The 12,889-nt window shown below is 41.1% G+C and overlaps 1 protein-coding gene and 1 long non-coding RNA gene across 6 annotated transcripts in view; one reads left to right on the top strand and one right to left on the bottom strand.

Annotated features, from left to right (window-relative positions):
• VTCN1 (V-set domain containing T cell activation inhibitor 1) overlaps positions 1–6,802 on the top strand; it is a 56,173-nt gene extending 49,371 nt beyond the window's left edge. For 2 of the 5 annotated variants that reach the window (XM_008508069.2, XM_070607674.1), the window contains exons 5-6: positions 3,586–3,755; positions 5,902–6,802. In XM_008508069.2, the coding sequence (XP_008506291.1) occupies positions 3,586–3,710 (125 nt within the window). In that variant the 3' untranslated portion in view covers positions 3,711–3,755; positions 5,902–6,802. Of the gene's footprint in view, positions 1–3,585 lie in introns of all 5 variants that reach the window. The other 3 variants (XM_008508068.2, XM_070607673.1, XM_070607671.1) reach the window with 2 other exon arrangements.
• LOC139081585 (uncharacterized) overlaps positions 1,355–12,889 on the bottom strand; it is a 31,662-nt gene continuing 20,127 nt past the window's right edge. The window contains exon 4 of the long non-coding RNA XR_011536712.1: positions 1,355–10,165. This is a non-coding gene — a long non-coding RNA (uncharacterized lncRNA). The remainder of the gene's footprint in view (positions 10,166–12,889) is intronic.

Below are 12,889 nucleotides of genomic sequence, written 5' to 3' on the forward strand. Positions count from 1 at the left end.
CACATCAAATACACAATATCACCTCACACCCATTAGGATGGCTATGATCAAAAATAAATAAATAAAGTGTTGGTGAGGATGTGGAGAAACTGAAACCCTTGTGCACGTTGGTGAATTGTAAAATGATGCAACTGCTATGGAAAAACAGTATAGAAGTTCCTCAAAAAATTACAAATAGAACAACCATATGATCCAGCAATTGTGTGTCTGTGTACATACCCCAAAGAATTGAAAGCAGTGTCTCAAATTGATATATACACACCATGTTCACAGCAACATTATTCACAATAGCCAAAAGGTGGAAGCAACCCAAAATGTCTATGAATAGATGAATGGATAAACAAAATGCAGTATATATATACAGTGGAATATTATTGAGCCTTAAAAAGGAAGGAAATCTTTTTACATGGATGAATTTTCAGGATATTATGCTAAGTGACATGTTAGTCAGAGAAAGACAAATACTATATGATTCCAGTTATGTGAGGTATCTAAAGTAGTCAAGTTCATAGAAACAGAAAGTAGAATGCTGGTTACCAGCAGCTAGTGGGGAGGGAGAAGGAAGAGGAGTTATTGTCTAATGAGTATAGAGTTTCAGATTTGCAAGATGGGAAAGTTTTGGAGCTCTGTTTCACAACAATGTGGATATACTTAACACTACTGAACTAGACACTTAAAAACGATTAAGATGATAAATTTTATGGTATTTTTTTACCACAATAAAAAAAGTTATCTAATAAAAAAAATTATACATATATAAAGAGAGAGTTCTTCCACCATCCTGAGGAACAAACGGTGACTGTACTGGTTAGAATAATCTTAGTTACCTGCAACAGAAAACCAACTCAAGTAAGCCTGAGCAAAAAGGGGAATTTATTAAAAGGGTACTAGGATGTCTTGTGGAAACAAGGACAGAAAGTGCAATTTGGATTCACGAACAGCTGAAACCAGGAACTTAAATTCCATTGGTATTCTCTGTCTCTCATTTCTTCTTTATTCTCTCTTTACTCTCTAATTTACTCTCTGTTGTTTCAGTCTACAGGGCAGGATGTGGTTACCAACAACTCCTAGCTTTAAAAGTCTCTTTCACTCAAGGGAGTAACCAGACTGAACCTCAATCCCTCACTCCTTTCGTACATTCGCAGGCATGCTCAAGTTGGGTCAGTTGCCCACACCTAGACTAATGAGGTGGTACCTGATGGAAGGTTTTCTCGGAAGAGAAAGGGGGAAGGAAGCATTGGCATTTAAAACAATAGGTGTTAACAACAGTATCTCAGTTCAGATCTCAATAAAAAGCTCCCAGTATAAATAATGCCTTCTAATAGAAGGCGCAATAACTGAACAAACCACAGAATTTGAGTACATCTTTTATTCATTGAGCAGATTCTTTTTCCATACATGCTTATTGGATACACGAGAACAAGTGTTCCATTTATCAGTACTAGGACTAAATACAACTTTTGGCAGCAAGACATAGCTCAAAATTTATAAAATAACATAATTCCTTCTTGCCATACACAGATAGGTAGGTACTCAATACACATTTTAAAACAATTTTATGAGGCCATGTGGTTTATATCCTGTGTTCTATGACAATACTGCTAATTTAGGTCATTCATTCAACAAGTATCTATTATGTGCCAAACAGGTACAAAGCAAATTTTAAGTCCCATGAAATGCTGAGATGAATAGCACAATTGTCATAAGAGAAGTTAATCACAGTGTAGATATGGTGCCTAGGGGAACAGTTGTTAATTATGACTTCAGTGACTCAGTAGATGAGGCAGAGTTCAAGCTGGGTTTTGAAGGAGAAGAATAGTTTTGATAGAATAGGAAGGCATGAAGTCAGGAACCCATGTCAATGGTCCAGTGGAGAAATTATGAAGGCCTTAACTGGGGCAATGGCAATGGGAAGGAAAGGGGAAAGAATCAGAAGTTAATGAAGAAAATAATTTACAGGACTTGGTGACACAAACGTGAAGGACAAGAGAAAGAACAAGTCAAAATGGGTCTGATATGTCTACCCAGGTTGTTTAGGAGGTTAGTAATGCTATCAACAAAAAAACGAAATCATAGGAGAAGCAACATGTTTGGAAAGAAGATGAGAGTTTTAGAGATGCTGAGTTGAAAGTGTCCACTGTGTACCTAGGAAGAGATGTCCAATGCTTAGCACATTGCCCAGCATACAATAAGTTTTGGGGAGAATGCTTCATCTCTACTCCACATATTTCCTTCCACAAGGAAGCCCCACCAGTGCAACCATTCTAGCCTCTTGCTTCTCCCCTCTTTCACTCCTCCCCAGAAAAGGAGGGTTGATTCATCTGATTGATGAGTTTATTAGGAGAAGCTGAACATAAGTAGCTCAGCTCCTTCTTTTTCCTTTTCTCTCTAGCTAACCCTCAGGAAGCATACATTCTACTCTGCCCCTCAGAGCCATCAGTTTTCCAGGGATAAAATCTTGCCCTTGCAGGAGGAAGCCTGCCCCAGTCTGGTGCTGCCTGTCAAAGTCTGGGCTGCAGCCCACTTGCCTGCAGACAAAGTTTCATCCTTTATTATCAGATTTATCAGTAATGAAGGTGATATTTTGGTCTTCCAGTTGCCTCACTCTTTTTGTCTTACTCTTTAATTGGCTGAGAACCCAGCTGAGCAACAAGGTGTTATTTATTGGAGTCCTTTGAACCCCAACAGTAGGTGCTCAAAAATATGTATTGAATAATTATGTTTTTAACTGACATACACAGTAGCAACTGTAAATCCAGATGTGGAACTCAGGACAGAGTTCAGGCTAAGGAGGTGGCGTTGGAAATGATCAGGTTAATGGAAGTAATGCTTATTAGGCTTGAGTGAGGTTACTGTTGTTTTTATAGCTAATACTTATTGAGTGCTTACTATTGTGCCAGGCACCGTTCTAAGCGCTTTACATGTATTGACTCATTAATCCTCATAAGAACCCTATGATGTAGATCATCATTATTTTAGCTCTGTTTCATAAAGGAAGAAACTGAGGCATGTATAGATCCAGCAACTTGCCTAAAGTCACACAACTAGTAAGTGTCAGAGCTGAAATGAATTGAGACTGGATTGCCTAGGGAGAAAACAGAGTAAAAGAAGAGTAATTTCACTCCCTCACTTCTACCTTTCTCTACTTCAAAATGAGAACAATGCTTTCTCATCACTTTGTAGTGGTGTGATGAAAATGAATGACACAGAACATATAAAGGTCATTGCCTGGGGGTAAAAATGTGTCTGAAACCAAGGAGTGGCCGTGACTGTTGGTTTAGCCTATTCTTTATTTGGTAAGCAATAACAATCTCTTTATTGGTGTGGTTTTTCATCTGGCTGAGTGCTCACTGGAGTGGAAGTTCCACAGAATAGAACTTTCTTTGAAGGAAGGGACAGCTCTGCTTTTAAGCCAGTGACAATAAGGTAGAGAATGGGGTACAATATTGCCCCCAAATTGGGGTACAAGTTGCATTAGGAACAACTTGCTCTGTATTTCAGCTACTTTTGTTTGCTAACCAGCCATATAAAGATGACATCCAGCTTTTCCTCTATGACCCTGAACTTCTTTGTCGCCCCTTACAGACTCTGAGATTAAAAGGCGGAGTCACCTACAGCTGCTGACCTCAAAGGCCTCCCTGGGTGTCTCTTCCTTCTTTGCCATCACCTGGGCACTCCTGCCTCTCTCCCCTCACCTGATGCTAAAATAATAAGCCTTGGCCATACAGAAACATGCAAAGTCACCGGTACAACAGGTGAGATGAGTCACAAATGGTGTGGGGGAGTCCATTCTGTGTGTGCTGGTGTTCCTAACAAGAGTCAAGCAGCCTCTAGCATCAGCCTCAGAGAGAAACACTTATTAACGCCAGGGCAGTTGGCACTATTTCCACTGGCATTGTGAAAGGTAAGCATTTGTTAACAAAGCCTACAGACCTCCTTGACAGACTTATAGGAAAAACAACTCTATGCAATTTAAATATTTGTGTAAATGCAAACACCTTTCCATTGACTGAGTCATCCATGAAGGCAAAAATATCTTATTGAAGAGAAATTGCTGCTTAGCCCTCTCCAGTTACTCTGGATTTCACTGCTATTTGTGAAGTATCTACCACATCAAGACTCAGTGACATCACCACCATGCCTCCAAGCTCACAACCTTAGAGCTATTTTTGTCCCCTCAGTCCTTCACGTCATTTTGTTACCAAGCCCTCCAGCACCTTCCTGTGTTGCCTCAGATTGACCCTAATCCAGCCTTCATCATCTCACACCCAGACTAGTTCTAAAACCTTGTGCTTGCTCCTTCCTCTCCCCGCTTCAGGCGACGGGAAACAAGGTGCCAGAATAAAATGACTCAAACACTATTTTCACCACAGCATCCCTTTGCTCTGGAACCTAAAGTGACTCTCTGGACACTACCGTATCAGAGGTAAAATCCTCTGCTGTGCAGTCACAGCTCTCTAACAGTTTCTCTCCCTGAGCTTCCTTCTTCCCTCAGCTGCCTACTACTGTTCTCTGGCCTTGCTCCCTCTCTCACTGCCCCTTCCTGGAAATCTCCTCTACCCCATGGCAATTCAGATTCACACTTCCTTCACCCATTTCAATAAAGTGCTTCCTAGCCTACACCCCCTTTCCTGATGGTCCTTTCATTTCACATCCCCTTGGCATGCATGTATAATTTATGATATCTTATATTCTCTGAGGCACATATATTCCATTCCTAGATTGTTCAGTCCTCAAGGGCAGGCAAAGATCTGTTGATCTGCTTTTCATTCTTTCTCCTGTTCTCCAAACACTCACTACTGTGCAGCGCACAAATAGGTTTTCTACTAAGGAAACCTGCCAGTTCCCATCATTTCCAACCTCAATGGTTGTCACTGGAGGAAACTGAGGAAATTATCCCTTGAGCATCTCTCAGTTCCTGTTTGCTCTGAGAGTCTACAGCCACACCACTCTGAACGTGCTGATCTCGTCTGTTTGCTCTGAGAATGATCTCTTCCTTTAGGGACAGACTCAAACCATCTCCTTTCCCCCAAAAACCCATGGTACCATGTGGCCTTGATAGAGTGTCATGAAAATACAGGCAAACAAGTCCATTTCTGAACAAGAGATACACTCATGCAGTGGCAGGGGGCTTCCAGTTCTCAACAAATGTTTGCTGAATGGTTGTAATGGTATCTTATTGCTGTTATTTTCAGAATCCCAGGGATCTAAAGAACTATTTCACCACAAGATATGACCTAGTTTTATATTTCTGGGGGGGAATGAATTCATGTCTAGAAGTCTTGAGTGAACAAGTAAGATCAAGAAGCAAAAAGAAGCCAAAAGCAACCCACCGAAGATTCCAATATGAGCAAGATAAATACACCTTCAAAGACATATATTAAAAGTTGAGAAAAGAATTCATCTGAACCAGAGAAGTGTGTTGAGACTGCTAAGTAAAAGGCATGTGGAGACACGTGCACCCCCATTTCTCAGGGACCTCCCTTACCCATCCCCATGCAGGGAGTGAGAGGATGGGATACCGCGTCTCCCTTGACTCTGAATCTTTAGTTATATTGCTATAATGCTGCTCTGAGGAAGTTCCTAGTAAGTTCCGATTGCAATATAACCATGTTTTATAATTCACAGATTAAACTGTAGTGGATACAGTAAGAAGCTGCTAATCAGTTGCCACTTCACAATTCAGAGGTGGCTGCATTTTAGTGATGGGTCAAATGATTCACTTTTCATTATGATTATGATGCTTCCAACAGTGGCCTGGCATCTCCTACCACCTGACAAATGCTAAAGAAATGTGGAAAATGATTATAATTTTAATGTAAAAAATGTAGTTAAGTGACACTGTTTATCTAAATTATCTGAGCACTTCCTTTTTAAAACAATGCCATTTTTATCTCTCAGACGATGTTCATCCTTGAATGGTCTAGGAAAGGACCTCTCATCTTGACTGTATGTGGCATTATGTCATCACAAGGTTTGAGGCTTCTATTTTCTATCCTGCATGGACAGTGATGACCTCAGCTTTCAACAGCATCTAGAGCAGTGGGACTCAACCGGAGTGATTTTGCACACCCTCCAGGGGACATCTGGAAATGCTTGGAGACAATTTTAGTTGTCACACCTTGAGGGGAGTGGTGCTACTGGCGTCTAGTGGATAGAACCCAGGGATGCTGCTCAACATCCTATAATATACAGGACATCCACTACAACAAAGAATTATCCAGCCCCAAATGTCAATTGTGCTGAGATTAACAAACACTGATGTAGAGGAGAAAAAGAACTAAAAGGAGGAGAGCAAACAAACTTGTTTGCTTCCTAAAAATAGCCATTAGGCTGTCTCTGGCTGCTGCCTCAGCACAGAGAGCCAGAACCCTTTCGGGCAACCAGGAATTCCTGATAGGATTATCAGCTGGTTGAGCTTCTAAGTTTCTTTCCCTGCATTCTACTCTGCAAATCAAGTTCCACGAGAGAGCCGCCTGAGATCCATCTCAAGTTCTCTCTGAATTTTGATCTCAGGACCCTGCCTAGTCAAAATTCAAATTAAGGCAACAAAAACATGAACCTTCCTTGAAAACAAAGAGACTTCTGAAAGCAGGGGCAAGGAAGCTTTAAAACAAGGCCCTGAGGAATGAAGCTTTGATAGAAAAAATACTGTTTCCAGCCTCCTTTCCACACTTTTCACGGTTGACCACTGCCTCCCTGTCACTTTGGACCTACCATGACTATATTACATTTTGTTATAGAAAGCTTGATTTTAGAGTTCTGACAGTTCAAGAGAATGATTAAATACACATTTCCTATACTGTTGTGTGCCTGATTTGTCAAAGAAAGTGAGTATAAGGCAAGATGAATAAAAAGCCATAGATGAAGTTCTAAAGATTAGTACCTAGCACATAATAGGCCCTCAATAAATGTTTGTTGAATGAATGGATAAATGAATGGAAGTGAATGATGGGAGCCGGTGAGCATGGGCCCAGTGGCTGGGTCTAGTTTCTTAAGTAAACTCCACTAGGCTTTACCAGCCTTGCATGTCTCCATCTGGAAAAACAAGTGGTGACAGTGAGCTTGAGGCAGATAAATGTGGGACCATACGTATAAGTGGACAAACTCATTGCTCTAGTGTCAAAAAAATCTGACTTTTATTACTCAGGAATTATCAAATTCTCAAATCTTAGAGGTGGAAGAACCTCAAAATCATCTTTCCTAGTCCTTTCACTTTTCAGATGAAGACGCAGAGGCTCAGGGTGAAGTGTGGGTAATCGGCTATCCTCAGGTTATACAACTCGCCAAAAACCACACTGGTACTTGGCACAGGGATAAAATCTATAGAAAACTTAATTGCCAATGGGCAAATTCCCAGGGGTTCTCGGCTGCATTCCCAGCTTGGTCCCAATAGGCCTTTTACAAGAAGAGAACAATGATGAACAAAACTGAGAAAGCAAACTGTGAAAGCATAAACACTCCCAACCCAGATTAATTCTTTGGCCTTGTCCATGAGCGCACAGCAGACGCATTAGACAACAGATGCATCATATCAGCTGAAGTGCAAGGACCAGAATATAATGTACACTACAAACATTTGGGAAGCTCAAATCTAGATGTCAAAGGCTAAAACATTTCAGAAGTATTAAATATCTGAGGAAACGCACAAATCAAACTTCAAGGTAAAGTGTTGGCTACCAGCTCTACCCAGGTTGTATGAAGATTTGTTTTAAGTGCACAGTGACCTCAATCTGTGCATTGTTAATTGGGAAATGGGGCGTGTACGGGGTCATTATTGCATAATAAGGCTTCTGCCTGAGGGTATATGTGGTGTGCTTTGGTTCTACTGAAACTTGTAATTCTCAATCTCCCTCCAGCCGGTGAAGTCTCCACATGTTCAACTGGCTGCTCTAATTCAGACTGTCTTACTATGTGCCTGAGCTCCTTGCTTCTTCTAACCTTGTCTTATATCCTCTTTCTCATCCATCATCTCCATGAGTTTCAGTATGGGAGCCATGAGTGAAAATTAACAGTCACATAAAACAGAACCTGGGCTATGCTCTCTCTTGTCTTTCTTTAAATTCTACCTACCCTGAAGCAAAAATTCTTCTTTCCCCAGGAAGCCGTCTCTGAGTGGTCTTATGCACCAGGATTTTATTCTCTTATCTTGTCTATATATGCAGTTTAGCACAAAATCACACGCAGTCTTGTCTATTGCTCTTCATTAGTGTGTACCCAGACTCCCTTGAAGATGATGACAAAATAAGGACGGGGCCCAGGCAGCCCTTGGAAGTTTATTTTTATAAAAGAGGGTCAAGCAGATACTCCCAAGGGGGTTTGTTTACTGATGGTGTCTGCTGGGCCAAAGCAGTTAAGTCAGAGCCTGGAAGGGAGGTCTGTAGTTACAACTACAGGAGCCTCTGTGTCTATTTGAAAGGCATGGCTCTCCCAGGTAATGATACGCCTGTCTTTTCTCAAAGTCATAACTTGACCTTCAGCTCTGTCTTATCTCCAGTTCAAATCTCTCTGCCTGGCTTAAGAAGTATCCTTAGTAATTTCAATTTTGAGGTCCCTTACCCAAAACTTTAAATACTTCCAAAAAGAACTTTATGGATAACTTGGTCCTACGGCCCTTCTTTAGAACAAGTCAAAAGTGATGCTAAGTTAATCTAGCCTGTGAGCGGGTCATAGTAGACCGAGACAATTTCCTTTCTCTTTGCCTTCCATATTTGCAGTTACCAAATTTTATTTGCAACCATTCACGTATCATTATAGGCAGAACTATTTACATTTTGACAAATAAAATTCCAAGACCTTAAGGAACTTAATATGACTTTGATGAGTCGGCTCAGGTAGCCATATATGACTCAAGCACTGGGTCCAGGTCTCCTATCCAGGGTAGGTGAGACAGGAAGTGTGACAGAGGCACAGCATAAAGAGAACAGTTTCTATTGCGAGGCAGTAGGTACTCCAGAAGAAGCCAAGTCACAGACTACCAAATGAGGATCTATGAGAAAAACAATTGTCTTCAGTTCCTCTCACCGTCCCTTTTTTCCATTTTCTCCCATATGGCCCAACTGACCCTCCAGTAGGCCCTGAGTACCCTCAGTCTTTCCACCATTCTTTCCATTAATACTTCACCCCAAGAAAAAAATGCCCCCTGGCATCTAGCTACACATGAGAAGGTAATTTATCAACTATCTTTTTCATTAGCTTAATGTATCGCCCTCCTATGGAGGCAAATCCTTACTTCACTGAAATCAAGCTGAATGAAAAATACCAAACAAAAATATGAAACTAGCGAGAGATACTTAGGGTACCAAAGTGTAGACCAGTGATTCTCAGTGAGGGAGTAGAGAGGTGCAGGTGCTTTTTAACAACATAGACATCACCACCTCCACCCCCATTGCTGGAGTTAAGAACCACTGTGTAACATGAAACATAGATGAAGAGAAAATGTTACCTTTATAAACAAGTAACTATCGTGGAAGTTTGAGGTCCACTGATGCAAATAACCATATTTAGAGAAGGAAAGGAAATCAAGTGCTTCCCATGTGTCAAATGTCATACTAGGGATTTGTCTCACTCAATCCTTATCCCATAAGTGGGTATCACCTTGACCAGAGCACCACTGCTGAGGTGGTGAAAACAGAGGAGAAAACAGGTCCTGAGGTTAAGTAACTTACCTAAGATCACATAGCCAATAGGTTGAACCAGAATTCAAACTCAAATCTATCATCATAACCCATACTATTTCTGAAAGAGCACGGTTGTGTGTAAAAGTCCTATAAAAAATTTAAAACGTTACATAAACATTGGCTATCGTGTTATTATATGTATTAAAACATGAACATTCTTTGGCGACTTTCAACTTGGTTGCTCATGAACTTCAGCCATCTGAGGATGGCCCCTCTCCTTGGAGGAGACTGCACGGCTTCCCCACTTGCACATCTTCTGCCAGAGCCCTCCCCTGACTCACAAAGGGGCTGGCAGTGAAACTGCAAGCCTCCTCCTCACTCCCTCTAAGGCACCACCTTGTTGTGTTCCCAATAAGTTCCTTGGGGACTATCTCCAAGACTTTAGAAGATGGTTGTAATCTGCTGAGGTGAAGCCTTTACCAGATGATCCAAAATGTCTCCTGAGGCCAGCTTATGCATTCCTTGTTATTTGTCCTCAAGTATACCTGGAAAGAACAGATTTAATTACTATAAATTCTTCCTTGAATCCACTAATGTTGAGCACTGGATCACAGATGGTCCTCTCCACTCTGCCATGACCAACCACACTGCTCTTACCAAATCTATCAGTTTTTTCCATTTTTGTTCCTTCTTTTAGTACTTATGTTTAGAAATGCCTTCTTCCCCCCTAGATTATATAAAAATATTCAAGTTTATATTTTAATACTTCCGTGTTTCTTTTTTAACATTTAAATCTTTACTCCATCTGAAATTAATTTTTGGTATAATCTGTGAGGTAAGGTAAGGTAATCTATTGTCTTTTCAAGTGATTCTCCAATACTATTTATTAATTAACTCATCCTTACCCCCAATGACTTCTTAAAATATTTTATTATATTGTATTTTCTTATATATACTTGTGTCTGTTTCTAAACTTGATAATCTCTGAGGTCCACAATTTTAACTAGTATATATAGGAAAGGAAAAAGATAGTTATATGCAAATATATTTACCCAGCTATTTCCTAGAGAAGGGTAAGAAGGAGACCAAAATAGAAGAAAAAATTAGAAGTGAACAGTGAATGATCAGAAGGGACTTATCAGTTCCATAAATAAACCCTTGTAAGAATTTGCTGTGGTGTAAAGCAGGGCATTACCATTCTCCCTTAACATAATGAACGAGGAGTAGGCACAGTTAGACAGCATCAGGAGCACCATCAGTTAGACACGTGTCAGGAAAGTGCTTGGCTCCATTTAATTCCTCTCCCCACCTCACCCATTTATGAGCCAGAGTACCTGAGCATCCTCTGAACAGAGTTTGTGCTGTGTGCAAAAATTATATTGGGAGTCCCTGTCTCATTGGTACCTGCCTCATTTGCTAACTGAGACTATTAAAGAGATCAATTCATAAAAAGCAGTTATGACATTCCTGACTGTTTTAGTTTACTAGGACTGACATAACAAAATACCATAGATTGGGTGGCGGCTTAAACAACAGAAATGGGGGCCAGAAACCCAAGATCAAAGTGACAGCAGCTTTGGTTCTCCTGAGGCCTCTTCTCTTGGTTTGCAGACAGCCGCCTTCTAGCTCTGTCCTCACACGGCCTTTCCTCTGTGCACTTGCATCCCTGGTGTCCCCCTCTTCTTATAAGGACACCAGTCATGTTGGATTAGGGCCACCAAATGACCTCATTTAACGTTCATTACCTCTTTACAGGCCCTATCTCCAATTACAGTCACATTCTGAGGAATACTGGGGGTTGGGACTTCAAAATATGAATTTTTGGGGACACAATTCAGTCCATAACACTGGCATATATGAAGGAACTAATAAAAATTAGCTATTACGAAGTAAATGTGTTGGGCAGGGCAAATGAATATCAAGGCAACTCTAACAGGAAAGATATGAACAATTTCGCTTTTTTCCCCCTATTTGACCAAGAATAAATGTTTAATGTTTGAACAGTTGGGACACAACAGAAAGCCTTGTCCAGATAGCTACTGATTCAAACCGGGTCAGAGGACGCTAGAAGACTAGAGCACAATGGCTCAGCAGGTGGGTGCTGTTAAGGGAAATGAATTGGCTAATGGCCTCCTCAAACCACCGGTTACTATTTTAAATGTTACAAAAGACCGTAGAGTATGAAAAGATGAAAAATAAAGCTAGTGTGCGTCTAATCTTCAAAGGAGAAGAAGTGAGTGATAGAGGCAATTTGGCTCCATGTGACTACACTAAATTGCCAAATACTAAGGCTGCCTTTGGGCTAGAGATAGGTTACAATCTTTTCTGCCCTAGGGCTCTCAGGATAGGAAATAGTTGTTTTCTTTTTTCTTTCCTTCTCACTAAAATCCTTTTTGCAGTCCTTAAAGACTGAAAACATCTGTGTGTTGGCCAAAGTCACGCAAAAGGGACACAAACACACTTACCCCTAGCACTACATAATCTACATAAAAGGGGGCTTATTTGGGTAAAAACTTCCAAGCAGATTTGAAGGAGCACGGCAATCCTTTGAGCTCTTGTTACAGTGGTATGCTTAGACTGGGCATAGCTGCACTGCACTCAGCAGGGCAAACATTCACATAGAGCGTGGTCTCCTGCCCCCATTACAGTAGAGAATGACCCTTCCCCATAGTAATGCTTTATGCATTTGTAGGAAAAGAAGAATAGGTAACTATGATGCTACGGAAGCCCCCAATCGAGGAAATGGTCTTGTTAGAAAGGGGATCCCCCAGTGCTTAGGAGCTAGTATTAGGCTGATCTCCCAAAGGGTTTCCAGGGCCCTCCAGATGTGTACCCGCTCAGCGAAGGAAAAAGAATAGTCGCACTAGCTAACTACCAGCCATTGTAGAGAGGGTCAGGTAATCCTCACCACATAAATGTCATTGGACTACTGGTCAGTTGAAATGGCAGCACAAAGGGTAACCAACTTTCTTTAAGAGCATTCACATGGGTGTGGCCACACTGAGCCAGCTCCCAGGAGTGGAAAGAAGAGGCCTGCAGGACTCTGCTCACATTTGCATTAGGGTCCAGCTAGTGATTTTAAAATAAACCAAAAAAACCCCTCTGGAGTTACATGCCAGAAAGGGCTGTGAAAGTGGATCTCTAGGTTCTTCTTTGTCCTTTGAAGGCCAGCCTAGTCTCTTATTCCTAGAGCACAGATACATTCTGAGTTCACTAAATGATCAAGTCTTTCCCTTTGAGCTTTCTCTCTGCTTCAGGTACTCAGTTGC

Source organism: Equus przewalskii, unplaced genomic scaffold (genome assembly GCF_037783145.1).
Source record: "Equus przewalskii isolate Varuska unplaced genomic scaffold, EquPr2 ChrUn-13, whole genome shotgun sequence".
In the NCBI taxonomy this organism is placed as follows: Eukaryota; Metazoa; Chordata; class Mammalia; order Perissodactyla; family Equidae; genus Equus; species Equus przewalskii.